At 36.9% G+C, this 20,656-nt stretch overlaps 1 protein-coding gene across 2 annotated transcripts in view; it reads right to left on the bottom strand.

The window, feature by feature from the left end:
* Positions 1-339: 339 nt before the first annotated feature.
* LOC107577365 (UV radiation resistance-associated gene protein-like) overlaps positions 340-20,656 on the bottom strand; it is a 120,370-nt gene continuing 100,053 nt past the window's right edge. For both annotated transcript variants that reach the window (XM_016263457.1, XM_016263450.1), the window contains exons 14-15: positions 11,041-11,132; positions 340-1,426 (exon numbers count right to left, since the gene is read on the bottom strand). In XM_016263457.1, the coding sequence (XP_016118943.1) occupies positions 709-1,426; positions 11,041-11,132 (810 nt within the window). In that variant the 3' untranslated portion in view covers positions 340-708. The remainder of the gene's footprint in view (positions 1,427-11,040; positions 11,133-20,656) is intronic.

A 20,656-nucleotide genomic window follows, 5' to 3' on the forward strand; every position in this document is an offset into this window, starting at 1 on the left:
TTGCAAATGAGCTCTATATATATATATATATATATATATATATATATATATATATATATATATATACATACATATATGTTATTTATATATATATATATATATTTTTTTTTTTTAAATAAAAAAAAAATCTACTTCAGTTACATCATTTTTAAAATAACACAAATTAAACAAACAAATAAAGAAAACTTAAAATGTACTATAGTAATAATACTATGGAACTGTTATAAAAAAAATAAAAATAAAAATTTAATAATAATTATTATTATTTTATTTTACAGAACAGCAGTAAAATTATAAAACTAATATTTATGGCTGTCTTAATTTCTTTGCTTTCAAACGGGTTTGGAAAGACATGAAAGTGAGTAAATAATGACAGAATTGTCATTTTTTGGGGGTAGAATTAATTAAGACTGCACAGCCATACACCCCAGAAAGACATCCAGCAAGCATTTCAACCAAACATTCTCTTTATTTCACTTTAAGGGATTATAGAAATGCTTCGAGAAGTGCAAATTGGTCAATATTCCAGATTTTTCCTAATGATATTAATAATTATTATAACAATATTAATAATAATATATTTCTTTATGTAATGTCTATACTTGTTGCAGTCAGGATGAAATATTACACAGGCTCAACCGTCACTGACCAACTTGGACACCAGTCACCCTCCGACCCGTTTCTCCAGGCCCATGTCCCATATCCCAGTCATTTTTCTGAGTTCTTCCGGGGCCGTCGGAAACTAGACATGTTTTCTAGTGCATAGATGCGCCGCGAGACCTCCTCGATCCCAGCAGCGTCGAACTCTCCCAAAACCTGTTCGTCACACTCAACCGCAACCGCGTGCTCCACGGGGATACACGGGAAATCATCCAGTCTGGCGCCACCTCCCAATCCCAACCCAAATCCTAGTCCCAATCCCAGCCCTGTGGCTTCAGTGCCCATAATTTCCTCCGCCTGCTCCACGGAGCAGCACAGTTCGGCTGCGCCCGCAACACCCAAACCTATACCCTCGCTGGGCACGACCGAGCCGTTCATGGCTCCTGAGTGCTGAGGGACAGAGTCAGACGGTAATGTACTGGCTATGTCCGTAGGTATTTCCAGAGGCTTTTCCGTATGTGCCTCGGACACAGTCTCTCCATCCCCATGTGTATCCACAGTCTTACCTTCTTCAATGCTCGCAATCTCTGTGGATGGCACTGATGGGACTTCCGGAGTGGTCATGGGATCAGGCTCAGTCATGGCTGTGTTGTAACTAGGTGGAGGGGTTTGGCATTTCTGTTTATCCGCATCTGAGCTGGCCCACTTCTGGACGTCCCGTTCAGGGGAGCTGGAAAGGTTCGGAAACCCCACTTCGGATGCGGTGGAAACGCTGAAATGAGACTTCAGTGGGACGGGGATGGACATGGAGACATGGTGCCTGTCACTGAGAGAGAAAAACAAAAACAGAGGCACATGGTTATGGTTTTCCATCACCTTCAACTTGCTTCAGAATCGAGAGAGCAAGAAGTCGAGAGATGGGAAAGAAATTCAAGAGTGTGAAGATGCTGATGTCAGTGGAGCTCTTTGTTGCTGATGGATCATCTCATAATTCATTTACACACATCGAGAGCCTGGGAGAGCTCTGCCAGAGCCTCTGATCCTCAACCACACACGCACTCAAACAAATACACTCACACCCCCCTAAAACACACACAGCTGTTGGACTACATACATCATCTGAAATATGACATCTAGAAAGTAAAACAACTGTATAGGATTCGTCATCCTTCACGAGGAGCTTTCACAGAGAGTTGAAACGAGCTGCAAACTTATAAAAGTAGCACCATGTACATGCAAAAACAGTCAGGTTATCTTACATTAAGAAAAAGCACAGGAAGTCAAACTGTTAAATGTTCAGTTCAAAATTTTGAGATTAATATATATATTTCTTGAAAGATATTAATACTTTACTTTTAGCTAGGATGCAATAAATGGATCAAAATTGACATGAAATTGAAAAAATACCAAATAAATGCTGTTCTTTTGAACTTAAAAAAAAATATACACATTTTCCATGTAGATATTAAGTAGCACAACTGTTTTCAACATTAATAATATAAACTGTTATATATATAAATATAAAACGGCATATTAGAATAATTGCTGAAGGATCATGTGACACTGAAGACTGGAGACTTAATGTCTGCTGAAAATTCAGCCTTGCATCACAGAAATAAATTACATATTAAAATACATTAAATTAGAAAACAGATATTTTCAATTGTAATAATATTTCACAATATACTTGATTTTCCTAAACATTTGATCAAATAAATGCAGCCTTGGTGAGTAAACTGTCTTTTAAAAAATGATAATGAAAATCTGTACCTTCAGAAAACAAAGTCAAAGTACCTTTAAAAGTATTTAACTTAACTTTCCATTTCCATGTGAGAAATAAACTGGAACAAATATCGGCCACAAAATCTTTTTTTACTCATCATTTGCATTTGATCATGTTATTTTTATGCAAAACTGGATTTAAAATGTTTAAAATAGCTTTATTTCCGAGATGATAACTGGATGCCACTCATTGAAACATACAGTAATGAGATATTGTGACAACAATATAGCATACTACTGTCAAAAATGTGTATGGTTGTATAGTCTGTCCTTTAAATTGTTTTTTTTTTAAATAGTAAACTGTATACAGAGTATACAATGTAAGCTACGGTCCATCCATATGTTTTTGTGTCTTCAATACGGCAGTGAGGATATTCACTCAAAGTCATACAGTATGTGTGGTAGAGATATGCGGTTTAATTCCTGTTTGTCTGGACAGGCTGCATTGCTACATAGCAGCTTTAATGCTGTCCGACCGCAGTGATGAATTTCATTACCAAGAATAAGCAAAGAAACATGCTCCCAAATTCCTCATCAGTTCACTGAAAGCAAACATCTAATGGTTGGCCATAGCGTGGCGTGTACTGTATATTCGATTTCCCAAATTATTCTTCTTGTGCTCAGACCGTTCGGCACGTAATTAGATCCAGTTTTCAGATGTGAAATTGGGAGAGACGTTCCAATTGAAATTTTACTGTGAGCAAAACCATAACATTTCAAAACAGCAGTCAGATGTAACTGCAAAGCATTATGGTGGCTTTCAAAATCATGTTGCTACGGTTGACTAATGAAGACCTCTGATTGTAGAAATGAGGCCTTGAACTCCCATCTCTCAGACTAATATCATTTATTGTACTGTATGATTACGGATAATAAAAAAATGGATATACCTGTATTAAAATGTTATCAGCCCTCAAAAAGTCTAACGGCCACAAACACCAACTTATGCATGTGTTATGTAAAACATATGGACTCCATCTAGCCAAGTGTTTAGACGTCATACCCCTAGCAGGGAAAAATAAAGCATTTTTTGTTTGGAACAGGAGGCTATTTGTTACACTGTGCTTCCCCTTATAAATGAGTTCCTCTAAACATGTGTCAGACCGCAACCCTTAATCAAGAGCAAGTGGCCGGTGTGTGCTGGTAGATGGCGCGGGGCTCGAGCATGCATGTGCGACAGAGTCCAGAGAGAAGAAGAGGGGGGAATTTGCGCTCAAGCATGCCAGATTGATCTCCCAGAACTGTCATAATATTTTTTATGCAGCATATTTTCTCTGGTGGACTTAAACTTGGCTCTTAACATGGGCCAATTAGGCTGTCCCCACCCCTCCTTCCAAGAGCAGAGCATTGGCAGGGAGAGGGAACGTGTCTCGGGCCGTCCTGTGTGGGGATGGGAGCGAACCGGAGGGGGCTGTGGAAGAATAACGGCGGCAGAGGTGAGTATTCTTGTGAAACGGAGTCTGGAACAAGAAACAGATTCAAACTACCCAGGAGGAATTCGGGAGACCACAAATTCTGCACGGTTGAGCGAAAAGCAAAAGTAAATGCAGGATGACAGTAAAGATAGTTTGAATGATGTTTGCTTAAGACCTTACACCTCTCCTACGGACATGGATATACTTAATTATGTTAACAGCCCTGAAAATATTTTTGCATAATGTCATACTAACAAATACATGCGGTCATATATATTTATAATCATTATATATAAATATATTAATAAATACAAAACAATTAAATTAATTAAAAATTATAATTACAAAAGTTATATTATTATAGAATAATATATAATTGTCAATTATTATACTTGGCAATTATGTAATTATAATAATATTATTTACAATTGCAAATATTTATTTTCCTTGATATTGTAATCAAAATGACTAATTACAATTAATAGAAATTACATTAAAATACTTTGCAACATTTGCAAGTTATACCATTTACGCTGCAAGTAAGCTCAGCATGCATTCCTTCGTTCATTTGAGGATATTACTAGGAAAATGAAATATGACATTTTCTGTTGTTGTTTTTAGATCCAAGAAACTGAGAGACGCATCTTTTTCAGATTATAGAAGGGCTGGCCTGCATTCGCATAAATGCCTGTGCGCTAATTTACCTATTGACATAAAAATGCATTGTTTATGGGGGTGACAAATTGTTTCCTGTATTCCCGTTCTGGACATGCACCAGTAATAATGCTTCAAAGCCTCACACTGTTTACGTCCCACTGACAACCTTCATAAAAATGTACAATGACAGCAATGATCACACATGTGGGACTGTTTCCGGCACCTAAGAATGAGGCGTCATGGCAACCAGGGTCTGCTTTGGGTTCTGTAATCTGAATGTTTTTTTGGTGGGATGGCTGTGTGATTGTAAAGAACAGAGGAGCATTGGAGGAACACTGATGGAATTTTGGAGGAACGTTCCACCAGATGCGAGTACAAACACCTATCAATCCACATAGACAGCTTCATCCCACTGTGCAAATCTGAGTTCTGAGAGTTCCTCGCTCTGATTCAATACATGTAAAATATATGTGTGTGTACACTGTATAGAATTTATGCTGCATTTGAGACACCTTTGTTTCTCTGTGTTTACAGTTTTTTAAGAAAACAACCAAGAATGGCTTACTTATAGTTGTCTTTGCACATTAAACTGGCATAAGAGAAGGTACTTTAACATCGAAAGGCCCATTATTTCTAAGGATTACGGGATTACTATATGGGTGGAGATCCAAAAACACTGTTTGTTATGAATCAGGCCTTCCTTCAAACTATCTGACAGCCATTTATATACTGGATTAGCAAAGGCTTGTTGTGAAGACGTATAATAAAATAGTTGCCTGATGAATCATGTTCCTGAAGAGATGGAAAAGAATCCACCTGAATCTTTCCAAATATGGTGCTAAGTTACAGAACTTACTGTAGGTGGGTGGAGTTTGGGAATTTGAGCCAGGGCTATAGGCTAAATTGTGTTTAGATTTAAATAAAACTGATGAAAAAATGAGAAATGTTGAAGTAAAAGATAAAAAGATGAAGATTTATGGTTTGTTAGTGTTGCACTTTCACAGGGGTTCCAAGGGATTCTTCAGAACTTCCAACCCCACCCTTGAGTTTCCATCCTGGGGTGTTGAGTCTCATCAGCCCCTCCACTTCCACGTCTTTACCCGCTCTCAAGAGCTCCACAGTGGGGCTGCAGCACCTCTAAAACGCTGCCTGTGCCACAAATAAGAGAATGTTTCGCATATTCGGTTTGAACTCGGCAGGACACATAATTAACACAGCGGCACCATGTCTTGCACCCCCTGTCTGCCTTTCACCATCTTCACTCTCTGTTACTTCTTAGACTCCATCCACTGCTCTAAACTGTGACTTTTTCTCTCATCATTTTGGTCTTCTTCCACATTTGGCGTCTCAGACTGTTCCCACTCTGACATGCAGAGGAAACCCACCAGAATGCATGAGAGTGATTATAGCTCCAGATTAAGGCAGTGAAGACTGAAACTAACTACCAATCAGTGTTTGAATGAGAAAAAGCAACAGGATGGTGAAAAGCTCAGAGATGTGAGATAAGCAGATTGAGTTTGTTCGACAGGACTCTGCCATGTTAACATTTTAATCACTACTAAATGATACGGCACAGTCTGCATACAATCTACACCCACTGAAAGCGTAACAGATTTGAAACTTCTTTCAAAGTTCTACATTTTCCCTCAAAATCAGTGCAGAAAATGCCAACTCCACAGTTTCTGCATGGGCTTTCTAAAAGACTTTAGCAAACAAAAATGAGACTCTGAGGGACAGAAGTACAGTCCGGTCAATTTGTTGTACTCGTGCTGTTTTCCATTCAAGTTTATATTCTGCTTATATTGCTTATATTCCTGATATTCCTGGTGTAACAAATCAGCATTGTTAACATTAGACATTTTCCAGTAACCAAACTGTAGGTCTATCAAAAGTGCATACTTTACAGTGTTTTAAATTCTGTCTGCAAAATTGTAAGAACTTTGAGTAATTTATGCATTTTATTTTATTTTTATCATTAACTGTGCAAAATTTGTTTCCTAGTTGATAAAAATTCTAATTCAAATGGAATTTAACAAAATTTTTCCAAATATGAAGTTGGAAATTCCAACATTCTGATTTGGAATGCAGCATCAAGGTCCTAGACAACATTATCTTAGGCCAGTAGGCTAAAAGATTGACACAGAGATACAAAACAGTCACTTGTCACTGTAAACTTTTTATTTCCTCTCACAACCCAATTTACTTAGGTTCTGATCAAAATAAATATGCCGAAAAAGGTTAATAGTCTCTGGAATAACCAATAATGTTGTAATGGAAATGATCATGGGTCAGTGTTATTGTGTATTCTTGAAAGAATTCTGAAAAACTAGGAACCAGGTAGTTTTCACATGAAAAAAGATCTTTACTTTATCGTCCAGTCTGTAAATCGAGCTGAAACGCATGCTGAGTCCAGCCAACGGTTCTGCTAAACAATCAAATATGAATAACCCATTCAGAAATTTGGTTGCAAGACGTACAAAACTCCTGAACACACACACACAGAGGGTGAAACTGCAAACTTTTATAACTAATTGAACAGATCAAACTATTTCATTAAGCCAGTCTCAAAAACACTGCCATCTCCATTTCCCATATAAACATCCATTGAAATTGAAGAAGAAGGGCAAAATAAATAAATAATAAATAAATAAATAAAAATAATTCTCCAACATATGCTCCTATGAATCTGCAGAATGGCAGCAGAAGTTCCCATGGTAAATCTGTGCAGTGTTCCTACTTAAACATTTCTTCATGTGCTTTCTCTGGTATTCCCGTCCTTTTCTTTTTCCCTCTGAGGAACTCCTGCAGCTGCCCTGATGCAGATTTTTATGCACCGATAATTCATATCTCTGGCCCCTGCCCTGGAAACATTATCTAAACTGAGAGGAGAGGGAGTGTAGGAGAGGAAGTGGATGCAAGGGTAATAAAAGCAGTTTGCAACAAATGGAAAATAAAAGAATCCATTTACTCTATATTTCACATTTCAGCTCTGGATCCAGAGAGTTGCTTCCCGCGCTGGAGAACGAGTCTAGACCGCCTGTTTGACTCGCTCAGGAGTCAACGCTAGCAGACACCCACTCTGTATAAAGTAACTTGACTCTTGGAGGGTCTCAATGTGCTGTAAGTTATCGTTTACGGCTGTGGAACTGTATGACGAAGATGTCGGAAGGAATGTTCTGCAGTTTTGTGTTTGTGTATACGGTCCCCCTCTCCCCAGGGGAGGCGGAAACTGCTCTTTCACGGTTCTAAGTGTATGGTCGAGTCAACACCACCGCCCTCCGGGTCTGTTTAGCCATGCAGCGCAACCGCCGGTTCGCCGGACTTCCACTTCCTCCTCTACTTCCTGCCACTCTGTACGGTTCAAGAGGTCAAAAGGTCAGACTTTCATCTGTTCCATCTTAAGCATTTCCACAATCCATTAAACATTACTGGGGGGACGCTGAAGAGTTTTACTTACCCTGGCCTCCTTCCTTTCAAAACACAGATTATTAAATTAACATTCAGATAGATGTTTGCCTGGCTGAACCAAGAAAAAGCTGGAAAGATCAAAAGGAGGCTTTCTTTAACAGTATGTTTTTGACTGCCATTGGTTTCCAAAGGAATACAATTGGGAATTTTTACCATCACTGATGTAAAACTGATAATTTTGTTTCTTTCAAAAGTTGGCTAGGTTAATATAGTGGTTTATCGTTGTGCATATCAACAGACACTGGATTTTGTAAGCTACTCTAAACTAATGCTACAATGATGTAACTGTGTGAGAATATAATTGTACCGTAAATATAATTTCTTGCTAAACATTAATAAAAACCAGATTTAAATTTTTTTTTTAAATAAATATGAATATAACTAATATTTTTAATTTTCTTAGGAAAATATGACTATACACTATATTTCTTGTGATGTTCTGGGTAGTTGCTCGGTGGTTACTGCTTGGCCCAAGTTAAAAGAGCCCACTTTATACACTTTGGTCCTTGGATATGGCTTGTGTCCATCGTTCAATGTAAGTCTATAGATTTTTTTTTTGCCCATTTTATCACCCACCACCACAAAAAAAAAAATTAGTCTGATCCCAATTTGAGGTAACATTCATGTACATTCCTTAAGCAATAATGAATGTCAAAACTCACCATCGTACAAGTAGTCCATGCTCTAGGAAGTTCTTCAGATTGGGTAAAGTCTGACGTAGATCTGGGGTAGAGAGCCCATGCTGGTACCTCAACTGTAGAACGAAAAACACAGAGGAAATGTGTTTGTTACAACCATCATCACCTGACTGAACGATGAGTATATGATCACTACATGGCACCACCTGGGCATCGCGCCACCAGCTAGTGCAGCAGGTTAATTCATTATCCCACAGGTGCGTGCGCACACACACACACACAAATGTTTTCCATCTGCAGATGTTTAAGTTATTTAGTCTGCTTGCTGCAGAACCACTGACAGGAGACATTAACCAGCTCCTGGTTCCTGTAAGTTTCAAATTAATATTTAATAAAGATGGAAAAATAAAAAAAAGTTTTTCTTCAAAAAGTGAAATCAGTCCTAAAGATTTTAAGGGACATTCACAGCCTGCCCAGAACCAATCGAGACTGTCATGACGGACAAGACAAGTGATCAAATAAAAGAACTTAAAATAAATATTTAAACAATTTTAATTAAAAATGTTTAAATAATCATCAACCATCGTGTATAATAAATATAAATAGTATACATTTATTTTTATAAAATGAATAGAATAGAATAGAATTACGATTTCAGTTGTTTAATGGTCTGGTTACATGATACTAAGGCAGACCAGATATATAGAAATAAAAAGTGGAGTTATCTTCACATGACAATCTCATACATTTATAGCCTCGTAAACCACTGGCCAAGTCTGTGCCATTCCACAACACCTATTTCTACTGCTTTAGACTCTTTTATAGGTGAAAACAAGGGGAGAGAGCTATAGATGAGATGCACTGACAGAACAGGAAAAAGAGTAATAGAAGGTGAGGTTGTGTCAAAGAAAATATGAGACTGATCTACGTGTTCGAAGACCCAACAAGCTCGAACGTTTTATTTCCCCCTCTTGTACAATCGTTCAGTCTAATACATTGGCCATCAATGCTCTCTGACATGTTAACACCAACACACACCTACAATAATATAGCATGTGTCTATGTACAGATGGAGATGGGATGTGGGAGGGGAAAAAGACAAAGATAAGAAAAAGGAAGTGTGAGAGAAATGGCACACATCTGGAATGAATGAAAGACGGGAGGAAAAACACACACACACACACACACATGTCTGGTTCACTATCCTTGTAGGAACTCTCCATTAGGGCTGCACGACATATCGAAATTATTGAAATATCGCAAATGTAAATATCGCAATATGCATATCGCAACTCTTCAGTTCTTCTGCACACGTGCATAGCACACACACACACAGAGAGACGTGTTTCAGACCGAGTTGATTCGTCTTTCGCATCTCCTCCTTATGTTTGAACAGACACATTCACACAGAATTGTCAATAGTACCCGTCTCGACGATCATTCTCGTAAACGCAGTCAGTTATGTTTTAAATGAATGTAAACAGCTGAGAAAGAAATCGGATGTGTATCATTATACTGGATCCGTGCAGTCGGTTTTAAAGGGACAGCAGCCTATAAATACGTGCTGCTGAATATGTAACTAATGTTAATCAAACAACAAAACGGCTATAACAAAGATTAATCTAAATTTAATTCATACAGTGAACACTATGCAGTGTTATTTTACACTTAATTATTACATTTCTGTACCTGAATACTACTGTTTACGGTTCAAGAGGTCAAAAGGTCAGACTTTCATCTGTTCCCTCTTAAGCATTTCCACAATCCATTAAACATTACTGGGGGGACGCTGAAGAGTTTTACTTACCCTGGCCTCCTTCCTTTCAAAACACAGATTATTAAATTAACATTCAGATAGATGTTTGCCTGGCTGAACCAAGAAAAAGCTGGAAAGATCAAAAGGAGGCTTTCTTTAACAGTATGTTTTTGACTGCCATTGGTTTCCAAAGGAATACAATTGGGAATTTTTACCATCACTGATGTAAAACTGATAATTTTGTTTCTTTCAAAAGTTGGCTAGGTTAATATAGTGGTTTATCGTTGTGCATATCAACAGACACTGGATTTTGTAAGCTACTCTAAACTAATGCTACAATGATGTAACTGTGTGAGAATATAATTGTACCGTAAATATAATTTCTTGCTAAACATTAATAAAAACCAGATTTAAATTTTTTTTTTAAATAAATATGAATATAACTAATATTTTTAATTTTCTTAGGAAAATATGACTATACACTATATTTCTTGTGATGTTCTGGGTAGTTGCTCGGTGGTTACTGCTTGGCCCAAGTTAAAAGAGCCCACTTTATACACTTTGGTCCTTGGATATGGCTTGTGTCCATCGTTCAATGTAAGTCTATAGATTTTTTTTTTGCCCATTTTATCACCCACCACCACAAAAAAAAAAATTAGTCTGATCCCAATTTGAGGTAACATTCATGTACATTCCTTAAGCAATAATGAATGTCAAAACTCACCATCGTACAAGTAGTCCATGCTCTAGGAAGTTCTTCAGATTGGGTAAAGTCTGACGTAGATCTGGGGTAGAGAGCCCATGCTGGTACCTCAACTGTAGAACGAAAAACACAGAGGAAATGTGTTTGTTACAACCATCATCACCTGACTGAACGATGAGTATATGATCACTACATGGCACCACCTGGGCATCGCGCCACCAGCTAGTGCAGCAGGTTAATTCATTATCCCACAGGTGCGTGCGCACACACACACACACAAATGTTTTCCATCTGCAGATGTTTAAGTTATTTAGTCTGCTTGCTGCAGAACCACTGACAGGAGACATTAACCAGCTCCTGGTTCCTGTAAGTTTCAAATTAATATTTAATAAAGATGGAAAAATAAAAAAAAGTTTTTCTTCAAAAAGTGAAATCAGTCCTAAAGATTTTAAGGGACATTCACAGCCTGCCCAGAACCAATCGAGACTGTCATGACGGACAAGACAAGTGATCAAATAAAAGAACTTAAAATAAATATTTAAACAATTTTAATTAAAAATGTTTAAATAATCATCAACCATCGTGTATAATAAATATAAATAGTATACATTTATTTTTATAAAATGAATAGAATAGAATAGAATTACGATTTCAGTTGTTTAATGGTCTGGTTACATGATACTAAGGCAGACCAGATATATAGAAATAAAAAGTGGAGTTATCTTCACATGACAATCTCATACATTTATAGCCTCGTAAACCACTGGCCAAGTCTGTGCCATTCCACAACACCTATTTCTACTGCTTTAGACTCTTTTATAGGTGAAAACAAGGGGAGAGAGCTATAGATGAGATGCACTGACAGAACAGGAAAAAGAGTAATAGAAGGTGAGGTTGTGTCAAAGAAAATATGAGACTGATCTACGTGTTCGAAGACCCAACAAGCTCGAACGTTTTATTTCCCCCTCTTGTACAATCGTTCAGTCTAATACATTGGCCATCAATGCTCTCTGACATGTTAACACCAACACACACCTACAATAATATAGCATGTGTCTATGTACAGATGGAGATGGGATGTGGGAGGGGAAAAAGACAAAGATAAGAAAAAGGAAGTGTGAGAGAAATGGCACACATCTGGAATGAATGAAAGACGGGAGGAAAAACACACACACACACACACACATGTCTGGTTCACTATCCTTGTAGGAACTCTCCATTAGGGCTGCACGACATATCGAAATTATTGAAATATCGCAAATGTAAATATCGCAATATGCATATCGCAACTCTTCAGTTCTTCTGCACACGTGCATAGCACACACACACACAGAGAGACGTGTTTCAGACCGAGTTGATTCGTCTTTCGCATCTCCTCCTTATGTTTGAACAGACACATTCACACAGAATTGTCAATAGTACCCGTCTCGACGATCATTCTCGTAAACGCAGTCAGTTATGTTTTAAATGAATGTAAACAGCTGAGAAAGAAATCGGATGTGTATCATTATACTGGATCCGTGCAGTCGGTTTTAAAGGGACAGCAGCCTATAAATACGTGCTGCTGAATATGTAACTAATGTTAATCAAACAACAAAACGGCTATAACAAAGATTAATCTAAATTTAATTCATACAGTGAACACTATGCAGTGTTATTTTACACTTAATTATTACATTTCTGTACCTGAATACTACTGTTTATTTTATCTATGCTTGTAAGTTGTGTATTTCTTTTTTCTCTCTTTTTTTTTACCGACTGTTCACTTCTCAGACTATAGTTTTTGCTGTGGTATATGAAGTAGTACTTAAAGTGTGTGGAAAGCAAAGTTACAATGATATAAAATTAGTGTCATTAATTTTTTTGTTTGTATGTTCACACTGATGTTTAAATTACATTTTCTGATTTGTGACATTACTTTTTAAGCAATGCTAAAACACTGCTGGTCACTTTCAGAAGTTATAGTGATTCTTTATTTTCCAAGAAAGAATGTGAAACAAATTGGTTATATAATTTTCATTTTTAAATATTTTAAAATATCCTTTAAATAGATTTGACACACTTTAAGCAATGTCGTATCGCATATCGAATATCGCATTTTTTAACAAGGTTAAAAAAAACAAGGTTTTTCTTCAATATCGCACAGCCCTACTCTCCATAGGTGTAATGGGTTTTATACTGTACAAACTGTATTTTCTATTGCCCTACACCTAAACCTACCCCTCACAGAAAACTTTCTGCATTTTTACAATCTCAAAAAAACTCATTCTGTATGATTTATAAGCTATTGTACCCATGGGGACCTCAATTTAGGTCCCAACGGTGACACAAGTCCCCATGAGTTGGTGTGTATTCAGGTTTAAGTCCCCACCAGTATAGAAAAACATGTACACACACACCCCTCTTCCCAAGAAGCAAGATTTTCTCTCTGGCCCATGTCAATCACACAACTGTCTTCAGTGTACAATCAGAATGAGAATCAACAAAGTAACAGTTCTCTCAGAAAAACATGAGTGAAAAGCAAGAAAAGCAAGTGCATGAGGTCTCAAGGGGAACAAATGTATTAAGGACACTCTTTGACAAACATCTGGTTTATCTTTATAAACACCTTCTGCATATCTTTATAAAACCTGATCAATCATAATAGCACCATAGTGACAGATGATCCACATGTGATTTCAATTACAACTGATACTGCTGCCACGATGACACTCCTGCAGGCCAAGAATTCAATAGGGATACGAGGGGAGAGAGAAAATGAGAGACAAATACTGTGGAAAATGGAGTAGGTGATAACTAATGACAAAATCGAGCAAAAGCCATTTCCTTTAGGTGGTTCGCCAGTGCTCTCTAGTCACAAAAAAATCTGTTTATTTCACAATACTGTGGACACAGCTTCTTCAGCTCACCTGTAAAACTATAAAAATAAAAATAAAAAGTGCTGCTAATAGAGATAAGAACAAACAAAAGACAGGATATTAACTTCTTGGACCCTGTTCCCACCAAAATTGAATACGTTTTAAAGTAGAGAGTGAGATGTGTTTGGGTTCACTTTACTTTGGGGACAAAATAAAATATATAATATATAAAATAATAAATAATAAATAAAAAATTCTATATGTAGTTTTAAATTAATTGTATTTTATAGAGATTTTATTCTCAATTGTTTTCAATTATCGTATTATTATGTTTTTATTTTAGAAATATATACTTTTAATCCTTACCCTCATAAATTCTTAGGTTAAAAGTTAAAGAAAAAAAGAAAAAAAATTTTAAACTAAACTAAATGCTACAAATGTACTTCATGTAACCTAATGAAATGGATATTCATTTTGAGATTTACTAAAGATCCCATTAAACAGTGTTTACATCTAAATAAAATATAAATGAAATGAAATAAAAATAAGGAAATGTACAATTAAATATACAATAACAACAGATATACGTGAACCGTGCTGGCAAAATGAGTCGGAATGAGCAAATTTTCAAAAATTAGTTCTCTTCATTTTCACATTCTACATTAAAATAACAATGATATATAACTTGTTGGAATCGGGCAAAAACTGACTGAGCTACCGCCGTTTGAAGGCGATAGAGTCAGCAAAGTCAATATTGAGGAATAATCGAGTTTAAGTTTTTTTTTAAACTAAACTAAATGCTACAAATGTACTTCATGTAACCTAATGAAATGGATATTCATTTTGAGATTTACTAAAGATCCCATTAAACAGTGTTTACATCTAAATAAAATATACATGAAATGAAATAAAAATAAGGAAATGTACAATTAAATATACAATAACAACAGATATACGTGAACCGTGCTGGCAAAATGAGTCGGAATGAGCAAATTTTCAAAAATTAGTTCTCTTCATTTTCACATTCTACATTAAAATAACAATGATATATAACTTGTTGGAATCGGGCAAAAACTGACTGAGCTACCGCCGTTTGAAGGCGATAGAGTCAGCAAAGTCAATATTGAGGAATAATCGAGTTTAAGTTTTCTGAAGGTTCCAAAGCAAAATCACAGAGCAACCTTGCATATTTTCCTCCAATTCTTTTCTTAATAATAATTACTATATTAATCACAATATAGCTGTTTTTTTTATCTTTGTTTTTAAAAATAAGATGCAAAGATGCAAATAAACTGTAGTTTAATCAAGAGTAGCGAATGATTCCCTCTTTTCTTTTAATGTTCGATTAACATCGAGACAGATCAATATTGTGACCTACTGTAATGCATGGATCTAATATAATGTTACACATCAGATTTTTCCCCAACCATTAACTAAACGTTCATGTAAGACATAACAGTGTGAATCTCGCCAAGATATATTTCGCAATAATGTACTTTATAGGGAGATCGTGCAAATGTCAGTATGGGTTTGAAAATCATATTTTACTGGTTCAGACTCATGTCATACAGAATTCGCTATGAATATTCATAAAGCTGGAATGCTGCGCTTTGTAACGATATATCCTACAACTTGTGGTGAGAAGCAGCAGCAGTCGTCCAGAAGTGAGCAGAGAAAAAGGTACTCCTCTCAGAAATCGTATAAATAAAGATCATTTTGGACGTATAAATAAAGATCACTATTTGAAGCATTGAGATCACTAGAAGAGGGCTTAATGAACTCATTTTTGTGAAAACCTCAATTCGACCAAAACTGACATTTTTCACCTCTTTTGCCTATAGCTCAATATTAGATTCATTCATTCACGCATTCAGACTCATTTTGCCAGCACGGGTCACATATATCCATTATCAATCAATATGATAAAAAAAATAAAAAGTTAGCCGTTATGATACCAAAACAATGTTAACATATTATAGTGTTAGTTTGCAGCATAACATCATTTCGATACCCAAGACTTTGTTTTCACTGCGCTATTTCTGTTTGCCTCCCTAGAGCAGTTTGACATCACTGTGAGTAATATGCAGTTTCTTTTCAACAAATGACCCCTGGAATCTACCTTTTGTTTCTTTATAGAGGGCACTGCTCCAAATTTCCACTGCTGATGAAATGGTCAGTTCCTCACAGAACTAACAGCCTTATTCATTCATGGATAAAAGTACACCTCTTGGCTTTGACCAGATGACCATGTGCTGGGTTCCGCATGTGGACCAAAAGGACAAATGTCTTTGGAAGTATGTGCCAACAGCAACAGCATTCCGTATTAGAATCAGAACGGGGTGTACCACTTATGCCTGGCCGACTGCCTAAAACCATATTTGTTCAGTGTTTCTCTGACAAAGATACTGATTAGATTAAACCCAAAATTCACTGAGAGTTTCTAGAAAAGTGAAACTGAAAAAGAAAGAGGGCGGACATGGTTGAATAGCCAAACACACAATCCAATCCGACCCCCTCGTAAAGTGTTGACTCGGCATGAACGTTTTTATGAACTGTCTCTAATGCTTGGAAAACGTGGCTTTCGCTTTGTGGTGAAGACGACGATCATAATCAGTTTGTCTAATGAGCTTCCCTGATGAGGAGTCTATAGGTCTGTTCCAAAATCTGAAAAATGCAAGCTTTGCAGACAGAAGATACCTTGTTTCGGACAAATTTCAATAGTAGTTTTGTGTAATTAAAAATGTATTATTTTACCTAATATTTGAGTGCAATGTGCTTTTACCTTTATTAGTGTATCACACCACTTAGCAAACTCAAAGCTCTACTGAATCAGTTGTATCGAGTCTTCAATGAAAAGCGCTATTTGTATGGCATGTGAAGTTGCTCCCCTTTTAGAGAATCACAAAACAGCTATGTATGATATTCCATGATGGCTTTAATCCTCCCTTAGTACGCAGAATACGGTGCACTAGGTTTTCACTTTACACAATTTTTAACAGTACTTTACAAAATTGAATTAAATTTACACTACTGATCAAAAGTGTCTAAATGTATCAAGGTTTTCACAAAAACATATAGCAGCACAACTGTTATCAACACTGATAATAACAATAATAATAATAATAATAATTTCTCGAGCACTAAATCAGCATATTAGAACGATCTCTGAAGGATCGTGTGACGCTGAAGACTGGAGTAATGGCTGCTAAAAAATTAAATTTTGAAATATTCACATAGAAAAGGGTTATTTTCAATTATAATAATATTTCACAGTAGTACTGTTTTTGCTCTATTTTTGATCAAATAAATGAAGGCTAGGGGAAAATAAACAACGTCCGTCAAAATGTTTTTTTAAATCTTACCGACCCCAAACCTTTGAACGGTGGGGTATATTTATTTCATAAATCAACATTTCTCTCACTTTGTCTGCCATCTTTGATTTATTTCACTGAGTTTGTTGCAATGCACTATGGGATTGTTTTTTCTGTGAAAGATGTGTGGTGCTGCTTTAGTATTTAGCCAAAAGCAAGTAACATAACTAACTTGCCTGTCTTTGCATTGGGAACGGGCCCATGATGCCTTAACATACTGTCTCCGTAGGCAGCACACTAGCTATGGAACAGAGCATTTGTGTGTGTACTCATTCAAGGACTGTAATTCTTCCAAAACTGAGAACTGAAATGCAGCCAAGGGTGCTGATCTGAAACCCGATAGGAAGCTCAAGGAAGAGCGGAATGGTGACATCATTGGATCGAAAGGGGCACAATCGCAATTGTTTTGACTGTAGGGTTGCGTCAGTGAATGTGTGTGTGTGTGTGTGTGTGTGTCCTAGAGTACCATTGTGAGTGCCTCCTCCATCTGCAAGCCAACCCTTCTCATATCACGTAAACAACAAAATCCCTTTTTATTCACGCATATACAAGCATATACAGTGGGTACGGAAAGTATTCAGACCCCCTTAAATTTTTCACTCTTTGTTATATTGCAGCCATTTGCTAAAATCATTTAAGTAAATTTTTTTTCCTCATTAATGTACACACAGCACCCCATATTGACAGAAAAACACAGAATTGTTGACATTTTTGCAGATTTATTAAAAAAGAAAAACTGAAATATCACATGGTCCTAAGTATTCCGACCCTTTGCTGTGACACTCATATATTTAACTCAGGTGCTGTCCATTTCTTCTGAGCATCCTTGAGATGGTTCTACACCTTCATTTGAGTCCAGCTGTGTTTGACTATACTGATTGGACTTGATTAGGAAAACCACACACCTGTCTATATAAGACCTTACAGCTCACAGTGCATGTCAGAGCAAATGAGAATCATGAGGTCAAAGGAACTGCCTGAAGAGCTCAGAGACAGAATTGTGGCAAGGCACAGATCTGGCAAAGGTTACAAAAAAATTTCTGCTGCACCTAAGGTTCCTAAGAGCACAGTGGCCTCCATAATCCTTAAATGGAAGACGTTTGGGACAACCAGAACCCTTCCTAGAGCTGGCAACCTATCAACCACTTAGCAAGAGACTAGCAAGTGCATAGCAACACACTTAAAAATACATACGGAACAACTTAGTAATCTGCATAGCAATGTTCTATAACAACCCAGAACCAAAGCCAAAACCCTAGCAACCACACAGCATATCAGCACCTTAGCAGCCACAAAACAACATACTAAAATCAACTGCATTGTAATGGCATATTAACCAACAAAAACAATCAAGAAACTACATAGCATCAGCCTAGAAACCACATAGCAACATGATAAAAACACAAACACAGCTGGACTCAAATGAAGGTGTAGAACCATCTCAAGGATGATCAGAAGAAATGGACAGCACCTGAGTTAAATATATGGGTGTCACAGCAAAGGGTCTGAATACTTAGGACCATGTGATATTTCAGTTTTTCTTTTTTAATAAATCTGCAAAAATGTCAACAATTCTGTGTTTTTCTGTCAATATGGGGTGCTGTGTGTACATTAATGAGGAAAAAAATTAACTTAAATGATTTTAGCAAATGGCTGCAATATAACAAAGAGTGAAAAATTTAAGGGGGTCTGAATACTTTCCGTACCCACTGTAAACTGACAAAAGGCAAGATATGTCTTACACTTTAAAAACTCAAGTAGCATGTCAATAATTCAACTAGAAGTCATTAATAATCACCCACTCATTCCCTGGGGCAGCCTGCCCCTACATAGCAATGCATTATGGGAAGAAATCTGCTCCTGCAATCTTGCAAATCAAAGGCATTTGGCATGCACATTTGACTTCATTACTGCCTTTGTTCATCCTTACAATTTTTGCTACATGTGTTTAAGAGTCGAGCACATCTGGCCTGCGAGCCCCTTGCTGGTGTGCTGCACAACGGAGGTATGCGCGCTCCTCTTTCCCCAGTGTGCTCTGTATTACGCCTTAGCTAGAGCTGCAGCGTTTGTGAATTGCTTTTGGCAAAGAATGCTGGAATTGATTATAGTGTAAACCTGGACATAAAGTATTTTTAAGCAAACAACTGCCCTTTCTCCCTCCCAAAGCTCAGGGACAAACAAATAAATAAACGTGCCATCGGCGAAGACAGTAGGAGCATCTTGGGGAACTTGGAACTGTGCAGACCGGCACGTCGGTCTTAATTAAAAGCGACAGCCTGACCTACTGACAAGTTGAAGCAACAAACAGAGCAGCGGGTGGCACTGGATTCTCACAAACGGAGATTTGGAAATGTGTGAAGAGAAGAGAGAGATCAACATGACAGTATATTCAGTTTCTCTTTCGCACCGCAGACAGCTCTAAATCAAAGCGGCTGTTGACAGACGCAGAGCAAAGAGAATTGTGGGTGAATAATGTGTTGTTGGTGTAACGGCTGTATCTGCTGTGATTTAAAAGCTTGGTGAGGATTTCGATAAACATTATAGCAGTGCAGGGCCATTTGAAAGTAAGTGAAAGCTACTGAATAACAGAAAGAACCCACAAATTTAGCGGATATGAAGATTCAATACACAAACGATTAATTTTTTATAAAGCGAATGGTATACAGACCTTTCTTATAGTTTCTTTTCTCCCTTGTGGTTCTTTCGGTTGTTGTTGGTGCCTTTTTGTTCTCAATGGTGGTATTGAATTCAGGGAATATGAGAATTAAAATAAAGTTGCGGATGTATGCTGCGTACAAATGAAAGCGTTATAGGAACTCTCATCTGCAGTGTCTCCATCTTGACCCAGGCGCTCCAGACTCGTACCGCACATTCTCCAGACTCGGCTCAACCAAGGTTCTTGAATTTATTCTATGGATGTGAACAGCCACATAAATGAAATGTCCAGATTGGTTGTGGATAAAAGACAGGTGGTTTTCCAACTGCAGGTTTGAAAAGGTGCATGGGATACTACAGCAAACGAACAGTTCTTGGTGTCCCAGTAACACGAAAAGCTCTGGAATGAGTTAGGTCACGACTTCAACATTTCTAACATACTGATCAAACTTAATAGCATGCAAATGTGGTGGTATAGAATATTGATATGGAAGAAAGCTACTTTTTCCAAGTTTGACATTTTCTGTCAAAATTTTACATTAACTTAAAACTGATGAACTGCAAAACTTGAATTGCTGGAGACTGCATCTACCAGCATTCCCTATTAGACTATCATTCTTAATTTAACATGCAAAACTAAATAATAATAATAATAATAATAATGTTATAAAAATGTAATTCAGTGATAAGAATTACATAAAAGTATTATAAAATATATAAAAATAAAAATGTTTTATATTACAAAACTATATA

The sequence above is a fragment of the Sinocyclocheilus grahami genome, unplaced genomic scaffold, assembly GCF_001515645.1.
Source record: "Sinocyclocheilus grahami isolate Dianchi unplaced genomic scaffold, SAMN03320097.WGS_v1.1 scaffold32.1, whole genome shotgun sequence".
NCBI lineage: Eukaryota > Metazoa > Chordata > Actinopteri > Cypriniformes > Cyprinidae > Sinocyclocheilus > Sinocyclocheilus grahami.